This window comes from Gymnoscopelus microlampas (genome assembly GCF_963454915.1).
Source record: "Gymnoscopelus microlampas genome assembly, chromosome: 18".
Lineage (NCBI taxonomy): Eukaryota > Metazoa > Chordata > Actinopteri > Myctophiformes > Myctophidae > Gymnoscopelus > Gymnoscopelus microlampas.
Window position 1 is genome coordinate 9,274,596 of NC_139955.1, and position 21,699 is coordinate 9,296,294.

Genomic DNA, 21,699 nt, shown 5'->3' on the forward strand with positions numbered 1-21,699 from the left:
AACAGCCACAGCTAGAGAGAGCAAAGAGAGGGATAGAGTAGCCTCCTGGGTAATGTAAGTCTGTTGAGCGGAATGGTGATTATAGGGGTGTTAAGTTTGTATGGGGAACAGATGCAGCAGCCACTGTTAGGGATTCAGAACGGTTGCTGTCGGGAATAATCTTGTCCCCGTCTTCTTCGGAGTCTGTTGGAGATGAAGGAATATGGCACAGTTTTAAACCATGTCACAAATAGACTGTGGGTCATAATGGGTAGTGGGACATGCTGTGCTGTGCTGTGCTGTGCTGTGCTGTGCTGTGCTGTGCTGTGCTGTGCTGTGAAAGCGGTTAAGTGTACACACTTAACCGCTTTCAACCTGGTGTCCCTATTTTGCGCATGTAAACATCTATATTAAAATAGCCTAGAGCAGTGGTTCTCAACCTTTTCAGGCTGCGACCCCCCAAAATAATCATATTTGAACTGGGGACCCCCAGCCTGACAAGTACTTGAAATTGTAGGAGTTGAGGCATTACATTTAGTTTGACTCGGTTCCACTGATAAATATTGTGAAAATAGATGATGTACAAGCTCTCGCGTTGTCAGGTGTTGTAGATCAGTTATTTTCATAATGTTAGCCTCTTTCCTAGATTATTTGACAATTTGGCCAATGTTTGACCATTGTTTACACAATAGTTTTCATATATTTTTTAAGGTATTAAAAAGGTCTTAAAAGTCCTTAGATTGTCACTTTACTGTCATCCGGGGACCCATACAAATAATGTGGGGACCCCCCTGGGATCCCAACCCGCAGGTTGAGGACCACTGGCCTAGAGGGTGGACAATGGATTGTGGACGTCGCAAACGTAACATCCGGACTTGCGAGGTGCACCGTTGCTCAGGTCCACATCACACTTGGGCACAAACACTGTTCTGGGGTCTGCCATGAGAATAGTCACACCAAGGGGCACACTTGTGGCACCTAGAGGACACGTCAGGGGCAAGGGCGACGGGCACACCGTTGCTCCAATCCACACCAAACGTGCCACAAACACCGTTCAGGGGTCTGCCATGAGAACAGGTAGTCACACCCAAGAATGAATGAATAAATATATTGTTTTAAAGAATAAAAAAAAAACTAACACATAATATGGGCTGCAGCAGTGTTTAACACTTCAAAACAAAATAACTTCTTCCCAACAACATTCTGTTGTTACTTGTATAACTTGTAAGTTCTTCAAATGGCCATAACTCGATGACTGTTGCTCTAAAATTCTTTAAGACCAAAAAAGTTCAAAATAATTGTTTTCCCTTTCAAAACAGCAGATAAGCTCACAACACGTCACAATGTGACACGGAGAAGCTTCTAGATCTGTGAAAAAAATATTTTTTTCTGGTCAATGAAGAGCTGGAGAGATGAGGCAACCCCTGTTACTGACTAAACACTCCATAGTAATGATTACTATTGCAATATAGAGCTATTTAACACTTATAGAGCGATTTAACACTATTTAACACTAATTGAACAATATGTGTGTGTGTGTGTGTGTGTGTGTGTGTGTGTGTGTATATCACAGGGAAATTGTCATTCGTTGGGAAATTGGAAAGGTATACTCGTTTTTAAGCGCGGGGCTTCTGCGCGAGGCGGGGCTTTGATACGAGGCGGCGCGAGGAGGAGGCGCGAGGTGGAGCTTTGATGCGAGTTTGATTGCTCAAACTTTATAAATTTGTAGGACATAATATGCTATATAGTTGTTAAAAGGTTACATAGTGCTGCTTTAACCTACTCTATCATACAGATTGGACAAAATCACATTTGTAGGGAAAAACCGTTACAGAGCCACTTTAAGTACAGTACTCAAGTTAATATCCACCACTGGTTATGGCACTGAAAGAATCTGATAGAAAAACAAAGTGGTGAATTCCTGAAATGGAACAGCAAATGTTAATGTATTCATGTAGACGGCTTTTGTGTCTCTGAAATATGAGGGCAGGAAAATGACAGTTATTCAGTGGTGGAAGAAGTAAAAGTAGCAAGGTAGCACTTTGAACAAACATCCCTTTTAACAAGCATTGATATATATGTGTTGATAATAGCATTGTTAACACATTTATTGTTATATTATAAGACCACAATAAGCATGAATTAATACTTAATAAGGAACTTGTATTATGCTTATGAACCTTAGTATGTGTTAATAATAAGGGTCACAAACTGTGGTTTTGTGAACAAAACAAACTGTCCGTCAGACAGTATCCCCTCCCGGCTCCTAAAGGAATAGAAGTCTCTGATGCCGTTGGCCCATGTATCCTATTATGAATTAACTACTGCCTCACCTCAGGATGTTCCGGCTGCCTTCAAGCATGCCGTCGTACTTAATCAAAAAGACAAACCTTGATCCATCGATCTTATCAAATGTTAGGCTAATCTCCTGGCAAAGGTAGTATATAAACACTTGCAGTATTGTTTTGTCACCTACAACTTGCATGAGAAATTTAAGTCAGGCTTTAAACCAGGCCACAAATGTGTTCCAGGGACCCGCATAAGAGTTTTAAAAAATGGCTGATCTACAAGCTTTACAACCAATTTAAAACATTTTTGCAGTAGCATTTAAAACGCTACTGCACGTGCGTCTACCGTATGAAACCTAGTGCGCCTGCTCGTTGCTCAAGTCTTCCGCATTTGAGGTAGAGCGTTCTTCCGGCTGCTTCAGTTGGTGGGCAACTTTCATTGAAATGAATAAGAGGCCGTCCGCCCTCTACATATATTATAACTCTATGACGCTTACAACGTGTCGCATTGCAACCACTCAGCGTTCCAGGGGGCTGGTTTCACGCTCGCTATTCGCTCACGTCGACTCCCCCCGCGCTCCGCTCCCCGTCGCTCCTCGCTCACGTGGATTTGCGCACCTCTCGCTCCATGCTCCGCTCAAACCGGGTCACTCAACATTAAAAAAAAAGAAAGAAAAAGAAAGTAGAAATTCTAATGAAATCTCGGTGCGCTGTGCACTGCTGTATGTCTATGTGTCTCTGATTCCGTGCGACCGGGCATGCTCAAACATTCGGTGAGCGGCCCCCGCGAGGGCGGCTTGGAGCGGGAGGCGGCCCTCGCTCTGAGTTGCGCTCCAACCTTTTTATAAACCAGCTCCGCGCTCACGCCAAAATCGTGTCGCTCCGCTCCGCTCACATGCTCTGATCGCAACGTACTGTAAGCTTGTAGATCGGATCGGCTAACACAATAGTGGTGAAGTGGTTAAACTATTCAGTACCACGGGAAGTAGGGGTGCTGGGGGGGCTGCAGCACCCCCTGAAAATGATGTATGAAAAAAAGAATGATAATAATAAATAAATACAATTATTAAAAACATTTCCGTTTGTTGTTGGTCGTTATTTGCGTTATATATGTTCTGGAACCGAATTAACCGAATTAAAGTAAAAAAAATAAAAAATAGTTTAAAGAAACGTCAAAAAAAGGCACTGCACTAGCTGGGCACACATGCATGCGTGTGCATGCGTGCGCATACAGCACCCGTACCCTAAAACATCTTCCCGCGGCTATGAAACTGTTGGGAACCAACTCAAGGGCTTCCAGACTTTGAGAACCACTGCACTATGGGAGGCTGTGATTGGTTGACAACAGCTTGAGCTCACAAGGACATGTTGAAGGACACAACATGTCACGTAACAGCTTGAGAGAGTGAGTGTGTGTGTGTGTGTGTGTGTGTGTGTGTGTGTGTGTGTGTGTGTGTGTGTGTGTGTGTGTGTGTGTGTGTGTGTGTGTGTGTGCGTGCGTGCGTGCGTGCGTGCGTGCGTGCGTGCGTGCGTGCGTGCGTGCGTGCGTGCGTGCGTGCGTGCGTGTGTGTGTGTGCGCGCGTGTGTGCTTGCATCCATACGTTTGTGCGTTTGTGCGTGCGTGCGTGCGTGCGTGCGTGCGTGCGTGCGTGCTTACGTGCTTATGTGCTTGCGTGTGTGCGTGGGCTTGTGTGGTTGCATGGGCAACAGGGATGAGAGAAGCAGACACTAAGGATCGAAGAAAAACACCATGGCAACGCAAGAGAAGGGACCCAGAGGGAAGAGGGAAGGGATAGATCGGCTCCCATAGATCGTAGGGACACTCCCATAGATTGTAGGGACCAGAGACGTGCAGTGAATGTTCGGGCTGGAATTTCTAAAAGAGCACTGTTACACGTTGTGAGCTTGTACATTGTCTATTTTCTGTGTGCAACACTGCGCTCAACTAGGTATAATCGAGGATTTACTTGATATACGGCGTACGGCATGGATTTTTACACAGAGAGCAATACTTTCCGCCCTTGGAATATATATATATATATATATATATATATATATATATATATATATATATATATATATATATATATATATATACACACTGTACATACATACATAAATACATACATACACACACTATATATCTTGGTGTGCCCTAGGATATTTTGGCTATGCCACCAAAAAGGTTGGGAAACAGAAATAGAGTCTATGGGATAGACCCTACCAGGCAGGTGCACACATAGACCAAGCCCTCTCAGGCGGAACACTAAAGGGCTGTGGCACGCCGTTTGGGAAACGTTGGAATTGAGGACCAGGCCTGGAATTTCATCATTTTAGGGGCAAGGCTACTTGGCCTTTGGTATTGTCAATTTGTCGAGGGCATAAAAGGCCAAATGCCAGGGCCATCAAATAACACAGTGATTGTAAATCCAGGGTTAGGAAATAACACATTTTACTTAAAGGTTAAGGATGATTTAAAGGTAGGGTAAGTGATATTCCTTTGTTAAAATAAGTGGTAAATAACTATACATTCTGATAATAATCATTGCTATATATCTTTTGTTCAGTAACAGGGGTTTCGCTGTCTCCCCGGTTCTTTAACTCATTCTCTGCTATTGACGTGTTTGATGTCGTCGTCTTGCTAAACTAATGGCATAAGTTATTTTTTTAAGTTTTTCAGGAAAAATAAAAAACTGATCCAAAACAAAACTATATGATATTTCTTAATCATTTCACCCAAAATGTTTATAACAAATTATGACTATTTAAATAGAAATAACACTGTCTGTCAGTTATGTAACATAAGAGATGTATAGGTTTAAATAGGATTAAATCTGACTTAGGCCAACAAAAAAAAGCAAAACAAATTACAAAATGGCCTAAATCAGTAAATAATTTGGCTTAAGTCACATGAATGAAAAAAGGCCTATTTTTGGCCTATGTCACAAAAAGGGGAGTGAACAGCATGATCCTTTTCAATTAGGATAGGGCTGACTTAGGCAAAAATATCATTTTCCTCAAACAAGTATGACCAAAGTCATAACAAAGCCGCATGTGGCAGGCTTTTTTGGCCCCAATCTTTTCATAGACCTGATTACTTGTTTTTTGGATTGCTTGTTTCTCTCGCCAAACCTGGCAACATTTAGCGTCGCAAATTAACGCTCTAATGTTTTTTATATAAGTGGTGGCAACATTTTGTGACACCACACGAGTCTTCCCAACAATAGCTAAGATTGAAGTCAGTGTGAACATGGGCAAATAATAACTTAACCTAGCCAAACTAGGTGTAATGAAGCACGCTAGCATTTAGGCTAACCCTCCTGGCTGAAGCTGTCTCCCTTTCTCTCTCTCTGCTGTGTAACTCCGTGCGTTGCCTTGTTGTGATTTGTGTTCGTCCATGCAGGCCCCTAATATGGTCTGCTTCCGCGTGGTTCAACCTAACTTAACAATGAGGATCGTTCTGATTGGATCCCTTCCCAACTAGTCCCTCAAAAAGAGTAATTCTGATTGGATCTCTTCTCCATTCGTCCCGCCCTAACATTTTCGTCTCGTCTAATTCGTTGACTAACGTGTCCATTACATTTCCGTCTCCCCATTGGCTTAAAAGGGGGGCTTAAAAGGGGGGAAGTGTGATGGACAGCCAATGACACTTAGGTGTCGACACTTTTCACTCGGGTGTCGGACTAAGACTAGTGCTGTTTATAGAGCCGCGCTGCTAGCGCATGCGGCTAAAAATGACTTAGGCCATTAGTTTAGCAAGGTGACGATGTGTTTTTTTTCTTTTATAATTTTTATCCCGCGATTTTTGTAACCCATTTTTTTCACCCGGTGCCAATTTCCTAAGTGATCCTGGGCGCTACACCAGCCCTACACCAGCGCTACACCAGTCCCCCACAGCCTGGGAGGCCAGGGCCGAGCTCATGCTTCCTTCAGTGCATGAGAGCCAACTGACCTTCTTGTCACCTGACAGGGGGGAGTTTCCCTGGTTGGACGTAGCGCGTGGAAGGAACACGTTATTCCAACCAGTTCCCTTCCCCTCCATCAGGCGCCCCGGCTGTCATGGGGGAGGCGGTATAGTGACCAGGATTACTACATGTTTTTGTGAGGGTATTAACTACCCTAGGAGACACGGGGAGAACATGCAAACTCCACACAGAGTAGGCCCTTTCGCCAACCCCACCCTGGGTATGGGCGCTGATGACGCGGAGGAGAAGACACGCCCCCCAGTGCCCACAGCGTCCCTGGCGGGAATCGAACCCAGGACCTTCTAGCTGTGAGGCGACAGCGCTACCGACTGCGCCACCGTGCCCCTACGATGTGTTTTTTTTACATAGCCCACACCGCCATTGACGTGTTTTGGTGTTTTTCCACTAGATGGCGCCCTTCGCTAAGACATGAGTGACCATTTCATCCTCAGTCACAGAGATCCAGGAGATCACGTGATCGCAAAATTTCCACCACCATTCACGTCCTTGTCGCCTCCCTGGTTTAACGCAGCATTTTTGATGAGACATGCTATATTCAACGGCCTATAACAAGCAAACGTGGGGCAATGAAATTGTTTTCGGGGGATTGATCATACTGGAGATAAATATTCTGTGACTAGTTGAAAAGTATTAAATATTATATATATATATATATATATATATATATATATATATATATATATATATATATATATATATATATATATATAATATTAGTATTAAAAAATCGCTGGCAGTGGCTGATTTATGTATTTATTTACTCTGACAGTGAATGAGTTAATGAACAGAAAATGTATTGTCAGGTTGGGATACCAATTTTATCCAATCAGGAGAGAGAACTCATACAGGATAAGCAAGTGATATTGGAAGACCAATGACACAAAGAAATGAGCAGACACAATAGTAGGGCAGTTTCGAGGCTCCGTGAGCACCCCAAAAACACATCTCTTAAACCTGTTTTTTTAGGACCCTAAAGGTGTCTAGTTATGATTTCTGCTTGTTGCCCATGTCAACTAATGTCCCATGGGGTTTATTTTTAACCCTTTCTGACACCTACCCCCAACCCAAACCATAACATGAAGATAACAGAGAATACCATAACTCTTGAAGTAAACAACATACAGCAACAAATGAACACATTTTTCTATATCATTTTGACCCAAGGAATGCATTAAAGTGGTTATTATAAAGATTCAAGCACATCCTGACTCTATTTCAGGATATAAACAGCCAAAAACAAGCAGAAAACGTTCAAATCACAATGATCACATCTATATTTCTCTTTGTACTAAACTTTTAAGATGTATTCTTTTTTACCATATGTTTTTTAGGACCTTTATGGTGTCTAGTTAAGATTTATTCTTGTTGCCCTGGTCAAATAATGGCCCATGGGGTTCATTTTAACCCTTTCTGACACCTATTGCCAATCAAACCATAAAATTGAGATAACAGAAAATACCATAACTCTTGAAGTAAACAACATACAGCGACAAATGAACACATTTTTCTATATCATTTTGACCCAAGGAATTCATTGAAGTGGTTATTATAAAGATTCAAGCACATCTTGACTCTATTTCAGGACATAAACAGCCAAAAACAAGCAGAAAACACTCAAATCACATCTATATTTGTCTTTGTACTACATTTTTAAGGTGTATTATTTTTTTACCATATGTCTTTTCGGACCCTAAAGGTGTCTAGTTAAGTTTTAATCTTGTTGCCCTGGTCAAATAAGGTCCCATGGGGTTTATTTTAACCCTTTGTTACACCTATTCCCAACCCGAACCATACAATGGAGACAATAGAAAATACCATAACTCTTGTAAGTAAACATACATAGACAAATTAACACATTTCTATATATAATTTTGACCCAAGGAATTCATTAAAGTGGTTATTATTAAGATTCAAGCAGGTCTTGACTCTATTTCAGGACAGAAACTGCAAAAAACTAACAGAAAATGTTCAAATTATATTAATCCTTGTATTAAATACTTAAGGTGTATTCTACTTTACCCCATGTTTTTTTGGACCCTTATGGTGTCTAGTTAAGATTTCTTCTTGTTGCCCAGGTCAACTAATGTCCCATGGGGTTCATTTGGTGACCATTTTAAATCGATGTCCACAGGAGAGGCGTTTTCATATCTGAACCAGACAACGTACAAATACAAATAAACCCACTTTTTCATAGAATGTTTACACCAGGAATCTAATGGAAAGGTCACTGACATGGTACAACCATTATTTATTGGTGAAAAACACACAAATATCAAATTCTGGCTTATATTTAGGAATAATATAACTTTCTTGAATAATCAAAACATAATGTCACTGATCGGTATCATCCATCTCAACCTCTTCCCTCTTATCATCATCATCATTAAATATTGTTAGGATGATCATACACCAACCTGAAAGCCTTTTGAAATTTGGGGTTCTTCTGGAGCTTTTTGAGTGGTGCCACCTTGCCCTTGAAGGAACTAGTACAGCCCTGATCACTGAATACATGTATGGTACCCAAGCAGGGTGCTACAGTATGGCTGCCCAAGAGAGGTTGCTAGCTCCGTGACATTTATCAGCTGACGGTGCATGCCTGTGCCAGTGTCAAGGTAGATGAGCAGGTTGATGTCGTCATTAACATCAACAATCATTCTAGGCAAATCTGCTAACACAAGAACTCACCAAAGTTATATAGGTATTGATCAATCAACTCACTTCTCAATCTAATGCCACACGTTTATGAGCTGTTCCTTCCACGATGAGAGCAGCTGTTTCACATTTTGCCAGCCGGGATGCTGCCTCCTTACTCCCCCAGACCTTGAGCATCAACTGGCAGAGCTGTCGCATATTTTCCGCATTGCCCAGAAATAACTTAAAGTCCTGGGGTTTCCTGGTGGCTTGACCTTGCACTATGAATTTCTCAGAAAGTCCACGCCTCAGCCTCTACTGCGCCCTTGATGGAATCAAGAGTGGTCTTGATTCCATCAAGGCGCAGTAGAGGCTGAGGCGTGGACCAGATCGCTTGCCCCCATGCCAGGACACACTCATCCCCCACATCCAGTGGGTGAACTATAGAGTGACCTGTTACAAGCGAGCAGCTGAGCCAATCTTTTGGAGGCATAAATCCTATGATGATGGTCAGGGGTGGCAGAAGACAGAGGGAGGGATTTTGGAGCCTGTCTGGTCTTGTGGGCCAATTCTGCCCCTATCTCTCATTGACCTCTTGGCTGCTGGTGTCATCAGTGATGATGTGAGGGAAGAGGAGGAGTTTGATGATGAGATGGATGATACTGATCAGTGAAATTGTGTTTTGATATAAGCCAGAATTTGATATTTGTGTGTTTTTCACCAATAAATAATGGTTGTACCATGTCAGTGACCTTTCCATTAGATTCCTGGCGTAAACATTCTATGAAAAAGTGGGTTTATTTGTCTTTGTACGTTGTCTGGTTCAGATATGAAAATGCCTCTCCTGTGGACATCGATTTAAAATGGTCACCAAATGAACCCCATGGGACATTAGTTGACCTGGGCAACAAGAAGAAATCTTAACTAGACACCATAAGGGTCCTAAAAACATGGGGTAAAGTAGAATACACCTTAAGTATTTAATACAAGGATTAATATAGATGTGATTTGAACATTTTCTGTTCGTTTTTTTGCAGTTTCTGTCCTGAAATAGAGTCAAGACCTGCTTGAATCTTAATAATAACCACTTTAATGAATTCCTTGGGTCAAAACTATATATAGAAATGTGTTCATGTGTCTCTATATGTTTACTTCAAGAGTTATGGTATTTTCTATTGTCTCCATTGTATGGTTCGGGTTGGGAATAGGTGTAACAAAGGGTTAAAATAAACCCCATGGGACCTTATTTGACCAGGGCAACAAGATTAAAACTTAACTAGACACCTTTAGGGTCCTAAAAGACATATGGTAGAAAAGAATACACCTTAAAAATGTAGTACAAAGAGAAATATAAATGTGATTTCAAAATATTCTGCTATCTTTTGCTGTTTCTGTCCTGAAATAGAGTAAAAATGTGCTTGAATCTTAATACTAACCACTTCAATGAATTCCTTGGGTCCAAATGATATAGAAAAATGTATTAATTTGTCTCTGTAGGTTGTTTACTTCAAGAGTTATGGTATTTTCTGTTATCTCCATTTCATGGTTTGATTGGGAATAGGTGTCAGAAAGGGTTAAAATGAACCCCATGGGCCATTATTTGACCAGGGCAACAAGAATAAATCTTAACTAGACACCATACAGGTCCTAAAAAACATATGGTAAAAAAGAATACACCTTAAAAGTTTAGTACAAAGAGAAATATAGATGTGATCATTATGATTTCATAATTTTCTGCTAGTTTTTGGCCGTTTCTGCCCTGAAATAGAGTCAATATGTGTTTGAATCTTAATAAAAACTACTTTAATGAATTCCTTGGGTCAAAATGATATAGAAAAATGTGTTAATTTGTTGCTGTATGTTGTTTACTTCAAGAGTTATGGTATTCTCTGTTATCTCCATGTTATGGTTTGGGTTGGGGGTAGGTGTCAGAAAGGGTTAAAAATAAACCCCATGGGACATTAGTTGACATGGGCAACAAGCAGAAATCATAACTAGACACCTTTAGGGTCCTAAAAAAACAGGTTTAAGAGATGTGTTTTTGGGGTGCTCACGGAGCCTCGAAACTGCCCTACTACAATTGGAACTGGAACAATATAATATTGAAGCTGATAAATGGGTACTCTCTCCTGATTGGTTTAAAATGTGCAACACACCTGAAAATGTATTGTCTGTTTATTAAAGAGCTGGAGAGATGGAGGAACCCCTGTACTGAACAAACACTCTAAAGCATTGGATACTTTTAGAATATAGTGCTTCTTGTTTTGACCACAACATATCACTTACCCTACCTTTAATTTGAATATAGTACAGTATAGTACAGTATAACTATGAAGTAAAAAGAAAGAGTGAATTTACTTTGTACTTTGTCGCGCCATACCATTGTGAACATGCTGGTTGTGATGTGAGCTGGTCTGGCTGCCTGCTGGTTCCTGAGGCCCTTCGTGTTCGTTATGCTCGGGGCCCCCAGGGGGCGATACGGGCTCCTGGTCTCCTTCTTGTTCTGTGGGCTCCTCCAGGCGCTCCTTGACATTTAATCGAAATATTCAATGTAATTGATTATACAAAAATAAAAAAAGAATCAATGATTTAATTAAATAATTGCTATTTGGGTCATTATGTCTTTATAGGTGAAATGTTTCCCCCAAAAACAGTCAAAATAGCACACAGTGAGCTTGTAGATTTGTGGAAAAAAACAGGGTCATTAGGTGATCAGCTTTTTTCAATGTTTTTTTATATGACACACATAAAATATTGTTGCCGAATATTGTTTTGTTAAAAAAATAAAAATATATCAATAAATAAAATCAATTAGTCGATTAATCAAACAAGTTATCAATATAATAATGGCTCAGAAAATAATGGATAGTTGGAGCCCTACTACTTAGCGCCCCCTACCTGCCCCTCCCTCTCCTGCTCCTCCTCTGTCCTTGTCTCCTCCTCCTCCTGTGTCTCTTGCGGTCCTAATTTCTCCTCCTTGTCCTCTGATTGGTCGTCGGAGGCAGCAGTCTCTCTGTCGTCCCGCCTGTCCTCCTCCTGATTGGCCTTCGCTGCCGTCTCTTTCTTGGTTTTCTCCTCTAGGTCTGGTAAGGGAATGTACAAACATCTAAAGTAGGGGTCTTCAACGTGTTTCAAGCCAAGGACCCTTTAGCTGAGAGAGATGAACCCGGGTCTCTGAAAGTGCTGACATGTTTATCACTGAGCTAATAGAGCTTCACTGCTTGCTCTGGGGAGAAATTAAATGTTGACCTTCACGTACACATTTGTATCAAACCAGAAACAGGATATCGTGCCAAAGGTCGTGTCCAACCTAGACACAGGATCTAAACGTCTCAATAGAAGAGCAGGGAGACCAAATAAAGTTATATCGTATTAACTCATTGACTGCCAGAGTTAAACATCCTCTATAGCTGCCCTTGCCAGCGATTCCGAGCGTTTTACTAACCTTAGTAAAATCATAGAATATTTTTCTTCACAAAGATTGCTTTAAAAGACGTAGCCGAGTCTCGTAGAATCGGAGAAAAAAATATTGTGCCGTCGCGATAGTCATTTCCATAGTTGTAGGCAGTTGAATGTGGGTCGTTTTCGCCAAAAAGCAACGGAAAGCAGAGACAAATAGAATTTTCAAATGCTTTAACATTAGGTTGGACGGGGCTGGGCTTGTAGTGATCACATTATTTCCGGATTTACTGTTCTCCAGAAGTCATAGGATCACTCATAGGTTGGCTAACAGCGCCATCTAGCGTAAACCATTAACAACACCACACACTCGTCGATTCGTCAATGTAATGGCACTGTGAGCCTCGGGCCAATTGATGAATGCACTCGTCAATGGCAGTTAATGAGTGAACATAGAGATTTCCAAAACATATTTATATAAATTATTTTAAGCCTGGATTTTATATGTGATGTTTTTAAAACCACAAAACAAAGGGTATTTATTAAATATATATATCAATTACAAAAAAATACCTCACAGAATCAAATGTTTATGGTCATTATTCACCAGGAGCCTGGATGACTTTGTTCCAGGCTTACAATAAATAATATAAATCTCGTAAATCTCTATGGGAAAAAAATAATATGGGCTTTCGATTTGTGGAACCACAAAATGGCCGCCACTGCTATGCCCTATAGAGATTGGACGAATAATGTTTTTATTCAACAACAAAAAAAAGAATGCTTAGAGCTTTAAGACCTTTGTCAGCCTGGGTCTTCCATTTGTCTCGGTTGTGGTGCACCTCGTCTGTCCAGGTGCTCTTGAAGCATTTGAAGTCCACCGTGTGCAGGGAACAGTTGAGACCGCCGCTGACTTCTGACCCCGCCTGGCTCTTGCCGCTGGAACCTTTCCCCTCGCTGGTACCACTGATACTGTTCAAACTGCTTCACACAAACATGCACGCACGAACACAACAGTGTTCATTTTGACAGCAACTTTTGATTTAGTTTTAGTCATAGTCTTTTGCATAATATGTGATTTCGTTGTAGTCATATTTTAGCCTCGATCTCCAGGCTTTTATTTTCCTTCACGCTTTGCTCAAAAATAAGAGCCTGGACCAAGCTGTTCACATTCCTGGCATAGGAAGTGGGAGTCAACCTTTCATTTCCCCAACCAACCAGAGTGTAGTGGGCGTCGCTCCAAATGTTGTGACGTCAGGGCTCTCAATCATAGATATAGAAACTTAGATACTGTAGGTGAAACCGTATTGTCGGGCTTGAAGCACAAACTTTTGTAGGGTGTGCTATTGAGCCATAACCACGCCCCTTTTTGAGAAGATTTAAATACGTACTTTTTCGCCACTGGTAATGTGTGTGCAATGTTGCATAACTTTTGGAGTACGTATTACCCCTCAAAAACGCGATTAATTTGGGGGAATAATAATAATAATCATTGCAGTTTCAATAGGGCTTCGCACTACTGTGCAGTGCTCTGGCCCTAATAATAACAATAAAAACAATTTAACAATAATCAATTTAAAATGTTAACACACTTTACATTTTCACAAATCTCCAAGTGCCATAGGGTTTAAAACATTGGCATAAAAACAGCAAAGGCAACAACACAAAACCTAACTAGGGATAAAAAAGTAGGTAATCAGAAAAAAGGCCCAGTAATAACTAAGAAAACGCTTGATGTACTCAGTTATTATTGTCCACCACTGGTAAAGGTTAACTTTCAGTCACCTGGAGCGTCTGAAGACAGTCAGTCCAGATGGATCGGCCTCGTCAATGAGAGGCGCCACAATCTTCTCTGTCATGTCTGTCAGAACGCTGAAGGTTGGCTCCACAATGAAGTCAATGAACCCTGTGGAACACACACACACACACACACACGCACGCACGCACGCACGCACGCGCGCACACACGCACACAAAAACAGTGTCACACACCAAGAATCCATTGTCTGTCTGCTGTCCCTCTGTCTGTGACTCCTACATGTTCGGTATGAGACGATCGATACAGACAGACAGACAGACAGACAGACAGACAGACAGACAGACAGACAGACAGACAGATAGTGGTGGTAAATGTAGTGGAGTAAAGGTCTTAAACTTAAAAGAATTGTAGCAGTAATAATAAAATAAAGTCCAGTGCAGATACCACAAATATACAATATACAATATAAATGTACAGTACTGAAGTACATTAGTACGGTCCACTACTGCTTACCGATCTGGGACTGGGCCACCATGGTAGACTTGCGGTCACACAGAGGAGAGAATGGTAAGCCAAGCTCCGCCTCTTTGTCGCCCTGAGAACATGAAACAACAGCAGAGGATCCAATTTGGGAGGGGGGGGGGGGTATTACTTGAAAGAAAAGATTGATTGAAAGAAACATTGGCTGTATGGAGGTAGTCCGAAATTATGAACATAAAACAAAAAACATAACATGCTTTCATCCACTGTGATTTCAGCTTGCAGATCTGCTCTTTTTGGTATTCAACGTACGAGAAATATATAGGGCGTAAGGGGTTTACATGTCTGAGAGAGAGACAGAAAACTGTCTCTTCCAGCAGTGCGGTTAGGGTTAGGGTGGCGTACCTGTCTAGAGAACTCTTCCAGTAGTGAGGTTAATGTTAGGGTTGTGTACCTGTCTAGAGAACTCCTCCAGCAGTGAGGTTACGGTTAGGGTTGTGTACCTGTCTAAAGAACTCCTCCAGCAGTGAGGTTAGGGTTGTGTACCTGTCTAAAGAACTCTTCCAGCAGTGAAGTTAGGGTTAGGGTTGTGTGCCTGTCTAGAGAACTCCTCCAGCAGTGAGGTTAGGGTTGTGTACCTGTCTAAAAAACTCTTCCAGCAGTGAGGTTGTCCATCGGTGGTGCAGGTCCCAGTGTTTGGCAGGGTGGCTGATGTCCGCAGTGTGCAGGAGCAGGGACAACGCCTTGGGCTTGTCAATCCTACACAAAGGACACAGTGACATCACAGAGGAAATGGTGACATCACAGAGGACACAGTGACATCACAGAGGACATGGTGACATCACTCATCTGCAGAGCCGGCGCGCCCTATTCGGTTCTTAAGTCTGACGTAATTTTGTAGTCCGACGTCGCGTCCGGGTCCAAAAGGCACCAGCGCCGTCCACTCTTCATTGTAAACAACATGTTGGAACCCGTAAATCTTTTTACAATAACCTCCTTTTTCAGAAATGAACCATTGAGGGTTAATAAGGGTCTTAATGCTAATATCATAGAAGTACAAAGTATTTATTTATTATTATGATTTAACATTATTATTAACATTAAAACACTTGGACCCGGAAGTTATTCTAGCGGGGCGCAACGTCACGTCTGAACAACCGAATTAGGCAGAGTAGGCAGTTGCCTAGGGCGCCACTAGGGGGGGGGCGAAAAAAAAAAAAAAAAAAAAAAAAAAACTTTTTTTTTTTTTTTTTTTTTAGAATCTAGGTGGCGCTGTGGCAGAAAACGGTGGCGGTGCGGGGGGGCGGGGGGTGGGGGGGGGGGCGCCAGGAAAAATATTGCCTAGGGCGCCAAATTACCTAGCACCGGCACTGCTCATCTGTCAGAAGGACAGTGTGTTCCTGTGTTCAAAAAGCAACAGAAACAGAGGAAAAGCCAAGATTGAATTACAAGGAAGAGAACGGGCTGTTTCTTTTATCACGTGTATGATACGTGATTGCAAAACAAACAGCCGGTTCTCTTCCTTGTAATTCGATCTTAGCTTTTCCTCTGTTTCTGTTGCTTTTTGGCGAAAACAGCCTATATTCAACTGCCCACAACTATGGAACGGATGCTCGCAGCGGCTCGCTGTTTTCCCCTGATTCTACGAGACTTGTATGCATCTTTTAAACATTGGCTTCAAAAAAGAATGGACAAAGCTACGCCATTGGTTTCTACAGACCGTAAATGAAGCCGGTTGTTCAGGAATTTCAAAGCCTCCATCTTTCTATATCGTGTCATATCGCGTCATATCGTGCGCAATGCAACCAGACCAATATTGGTTGGGTTGCTTGTCAATCAAATCATCCCACCTCTCCTAGAGCATACCCTACTTTATTGTCAATTTTAAAATAAATGGGACCATCATTTACCAAAATGCATATCATGATGATCGAAAGAACACTTTAAACTAGCGAATGGAAGCATTTAGTATATATGACATTGACAATGTTTATTAAGGTAAGAAAATCAAGTCTGAAGTTCGTCAAAAACCCACCCACTTGCATTGACAGAAATTCTTTCTGACGCCAGCAGGGGTAAAACAGCAAAACTACAGGCCATTCATATGAACTGTCACTTGAACTCACTTCCTATATGGACTCAATTTCAGAACAGGAAGCTGCAGCCTTGCTTTTAAAGCGATCGGGGGATCAAACATACTAGAGATAAATATTTTTCAAAGGTTAGTGAAAACACTCGAAAGTTAATGTTAATGTTTTATTGTTTGTACGTTTGTTTGCACATGATCTTTTCTATCAATATGCTGGATTCATGTTGATGTGTATTTTCATACATTTAACCACTTAAACCGTAGGTAAACACCTAGTAAAGTGACCTTTGGCTTTGTACTTTGCTATTTCTTTCACTCTATAGTATAGAGTGAAGAAAATAGCCGAACTACAAGCTTGCAATGTGTAGACCCATGGAATAGAGGGTTTACGGGGTTAAAAGGTGAACAGGATACTCACGCCTCCGGCTGCTGGAGGAAGTTCTTCATAGCTTTGATCTGCTGGAAATGACAAGACATGTCTGTGGCCAAGACCATCTCTACTACCAGAGCACGAAGCTCTCTGTTGGATAAGAGGGAGTGAGAGAGAGAGAGAGAGAGAGAGAGAGAGAGAGAGAGAGAGAGAGAGAGAGAGAGAGAGAGAGAGAGAGAGAGAGAGAGAGAGAGAGAGAGAGAGAGACACACACACACACAGACAGACAGACAGACAGAGAGACAGACAGACAGACAGACAGACAGACAGACAGACAGACAGACAGACAGACAGACAGACAGACAGACAGACAGACAGACAGACAGACAGACAGACAGACAGACAGACAGACAGACAGACAGACAGACAGACAGACAGACAGACAGACAGACAGACAGAGAGAGAGAGAGAGAGAGAGAGAGAGAGAGAGAGATTCAAACCTAGGTGCTTCCCAGTACAACAGTAGTTATATACTGTCTACCACTGAGCAGTTGGGGGTTCAGTGTCTTGCTCAAGGGCACTTCCTCAATCGTGCCTCTCTATAACCTTTAGGCTAGTGGTTCTCAAAGTGAGATCCAGGGGCCTCCAAGGGTCCTTGAGGGGGTTCCCAGCAAAATGTGTTAATAAAGCATACAATGACTATTTGAAAATAGCAGATCTACAAGCTCACAACGTCACAATGCGAAACTTTTTGAACTCGTAGATTTTGTAGATTGTATGTACTGGCACAACATATTTTCAGATGGGGGTCCGTGGCCAAATACATGATTAAATTGGGGGTCCTTGACACGAAAACATTTTAGAACCAGTGCTTTAGTTTTAGGCCGCAACTGCCGCCTCCCATCATTTTGAAGCAAACAAACAAACACAGTGCCTGGCCCCAAGTTTGTTTCAGCAGTTAAAGGTACCCATTTATCAGCTTACATTTTATATTGTTCCAGCTCCAAATGTGTCTGCCCATTTATTTGTGTCATTACTTCCAATTTCACTTGTTCAGCCTGTATCCTTTAAGTTCTCTCTCCTGTTTGGATAAAATTGCTATCCTGACCTGAAAACAGATTTATATCTTCTGCAATCTGTCAACATAACATGAACACTTTTGAATGAAGACTGTGAGGAGGTTAGGATGTATCAACCTATAGATAGATAGATAGATAGATAGCTAGATAGATAGATAGATAGATAGATAGATAGATAGATAGATAGATAGATAGATAGATAGATAGATAGATAGATAGATAGATAGATAATAGCAGTGACAGTCCAGTAGGTGTCTCCCTCTCACCTCCAGTCATCTTTGCACAGGTTGGAGAGGATGTTCATGTCATCGTCCTCCTGTAGGAGGCGGTATGCAGCGCTGATGTGGTGGTTCTCCAGCACAGCACGGTCGTTGTACAAGATAGCCGTGCCCGACCTGCCAGCCAAAGACAAGTGTATACACCATAAACCATCTGTGGTGGAAGTACTCTTGTAATGCGGATAGGGGTAATTTAGTGATTCTTTATAATTAAATGAATATGAATGAAATAATATATATCACCAGTTAATACCGATCAGTCTCATAAACTCTGAAGGATTTTACATTCTTGGCTGAGGCAGGGTCATTGATCATCCAGCAATATACAAAAGACAAACAAGTTTTATTTCTAATCAAGGAAGTTTATTAACTAAAATGCATATGCATTGTAATAGGCAATCTCAATGTTCCAATACAGCCATACAAAATGTAATTTCTGCTGTGGTCCCTGATTAGAACTGTATGTGCTAAATACGGTATGCTAATTGTTGTGAGCTCCTAGACAGAAAGAGAAAGAGAGAGGGGAAGATAGCTGAGGAATGAAAAGAAAAAGAGACAGTAGTTAATAGAGCCCTGTCAATAAGTTGATAAAAACAGGCCTAATACACATACAATCCTATTGCCGTTGCACATCAGATGATGGGAACACACCTGTGAATGATGGGGTCACTTCTCAAGTAGCGCTCTGGGGCTGTTGGTATTCGTCGCCTGCCGAGTAGAACAACTTTCTTTGACACTCGCACACTTAAGTGCCAACAAATCTTCACTGTTAACAGTCGTCTTTATGCTGATAGCATTAGAGTCTATATTCTTCACGAAAGAGAGAGTGTAGGTGCTAGAGATATTGATTTAGAGCAAGTTCCTCTCACCCCAAATTAGCACCCAAATACAATGGTGATACTTTCTCTTGATTGATTGATTGATGTACTTTATTTAGTAAGACATGAGAACAGTACATGGCAGTACATAACAGTACATGGAAGTACAAATTCGCAATACAAGGTCTACTAAACTGGATAGCTCAGTTAAGCACGTAGCTTGTTTAAGATGAGATCCCCATGCACACAAATCATGTTGACATATAAGAGACTTTCGTCTGGTGTGATGAAAGGCACAACTTTGATTCCTTTGCAGTAGATGAACGCAATATTGAATGACTGGAAAATGTCAATGTATCTTGTAGTTCCCATTCAAAGTGAACAAAACTAAAATATGCCTAACTGATACTTAAAATAAGACAAAGGGGGAGGATTTGGCATAGAAACGTAGATCAGACCAGACGTGACAAGACTGGGTCTTGGGCATGAGGAAATAGTCATTTATTGTCCATCCTAAATACCATGTGAAACTCAATCCTCTCCATGTCATTGGCTGAAACACAGAAAGGTATGTTTTGAAAGAGAGGCGGTGAGAAGAGAGAGATCTGAGCCCACAATATACTACTGTAACGTATTAACTCAATCTATAGTTAATTCCCTTACAAGGATTTATTAAATATATTAAATATTATCCTACAGTAATTACCACTTAGAAAGAATATTTCAAATATAATGAATAGTCAAAATGATAATAAAAATGTACCTTCATGCATAAGTGAGAGTATGATAACCATTATACTTAATCATACATAAATGTTACAAATATAACAGCAAGCTTACACAGTATGACACGTAATAACCACTGGTTTAATATGGATAACTATGAACGTATGAAACAAACTCTGACTCCAATCTTTGAGGAGTGCTTGAGGATCGATGATCTCAAGGTCATAGGTCGCAGGCCATTTGGTTGGAAGCGGAGCTCTCCCTGTGACTGCTAACTGTCACAGCCTGAAAATTATGCCATTATTTCCTATTTAAATCTGTCCCAAGTTTTTGTCCTGATGTCTCAATCCCAGACACGGTGTCCCGGAATCCAGAATTGAATTGGACAATGTATATGTGTGTATGTGTGTGTACATCAGCCTGAGAGGGTGATCAGGCTTTTGCCGTCCAAGCACCTAGGCTATGGAACGCCCTACCCTTGGCAATCAGAAAAGCCAATTCTCTGACATCTTTTAAATCACTTCTTAAAACACAAATCAGGAAAGCCTTCCCCTAGGTCACCTCATCTACCATAATTGTGTTGCGTATGTCTGTTTGTTTGTCGATGTGGGTAACAAGACCATATTTTGTTTTTTTTGTTTTGGTCTCCTTTTAGTTTGATTGTTTAAATGTGTTTCTTTTCTTTATTTCTTTAATGCTTGTCAGAATTAACTTGTTAAATATGTATTCCCTTTTTAAACGTTTATGTTTTACTTATATATGTTATGCTCCGACTCACTCAATCTAAGTCACTAAAAAGTGCTATATAAATAAAGTTATTATTATTATAAGCGCATGCATATGTGTGTGTGTGTGTGTGTGTGTGTGTGTGTGTGTGTGTGTGTGTGTGTGTGTGTGTGTGTGTGTGTGTGTGTGTGTGTGTGTGTGTGTGTGTGTGTGTGTGTGCCGGGCACGTAGACTGCAGGGTGTGTGTAAATGGAGCTGTTTAGGGCATTTGACCTCTGGGGTCAACGGCTCCTTCTTCCTCCTTGGCTGCTCTTCTTCATATACTTGTGGCATGTTCATATGCGTCAGCCAGTTTGGATCAGTGAATGGTTTGATCATGGTGGAACATTCAATTAATAAACCCCACCAAAGTTACTACACTCTATATATATAAAAAATCACACCCAGTGTGAAGTGGGCGGTGTGTGGTCATCACAACATGACTCACTTTAAAAAAAGGATAAATGACTTTTTTTAAAGTCCATACTGCTATTCATAGGGCTGCACATGTGTCATGTGTTTCGCTAGCCAATCACAGTCCTGAATTTGCAAAGTCAGCCAATCACATTACAGTTAGTGGTGATGACACTAGCTGTAATGTGATTGGCTGATATGAAAAAAGTATCGATTTGCATTAACAATGGAAGGGTTAGGGGGTACACAAATTTTTTGGTCGGTGTCCAAAACTCACTTATAGGGGGCGGCTACACCGCCCCAAAAAAATAATTGTACCAAAAAATTGGATTACAAATATATTTTTTCTATTTTAAAGCCAATCTACAAGCTCACAACATGTCAACAATACAATGCGTTATTTTTTTGAATAGCTGAAGTATAAAATAGGGCTTAGGCAGTTAATGTATTATCTCCGATGGGAGTTAGCCGGAAGAATAATGTATGTTTTGTAATAATCCTTTATAAACATGGGCTTAAAGGGATAGTTCACCCCCAACATTACTTTTTTCCTAACGATTAGTCACCCCATGGAGACTTGAATTCATGTATATATATATATTTTTTTTGTCGCATTCCTAAGCCAATAATTTGATGACC

The 21,699-nt window shown here is 41.2% G+C and overlaps 1 protein-coding gene across 1 annotated transcript in view; it reads right to left on the reverse strand.

Moving 5' to 3' along the window:
• LOC311033488 (dual specificity calcium/calmodulin-dependent 3',5'-cyclic nucleotide phosphodiesterase 1A-like) overlaps window positions 1-21,699 on the reverse strand; it is a gene marked incomplete at both ends in the record, with an annotated part of 91,904 nt that overhangs the window by 7,114 nt on the left and 63,091 nt on the right. Inside the window, 9 exons of the mRNA XM_084041002.1 lie at window positions 847-957; window positions 11,265-11,409; window positions 11,783-11,967; window positions 13,083-13,264; window positions 14,069-14,189; window positions 14,555-14,636; window positions 15,160-15,280; window positions 17,029-17,130; window positions 18,326-18,454. Coding sequence (XP_083897128.1) covers window positions 847-957; window positions 11,265-11,409; window positions 11,783-11,967; window positions 13,083-13,264; window positions 14,069-14,189; window positions 14,555-14,636; window positions 15,160-15,280; window positions 17,029-17,130; window positions 18,326-18,454 — 1,178 coding nt within the window. The remainder of the gene's footprint in view (window positions 1-846; window positions 958-11,264; window positions 11,410-11,782; window positions 11,968-13,082; window positions 13,265-14,068; window positions 14,190-14,554; window positions 14,637-15,159; window positions 15,281-17,028; window positions 17,131-18,325; window positions 18,455-21,699) is intronic.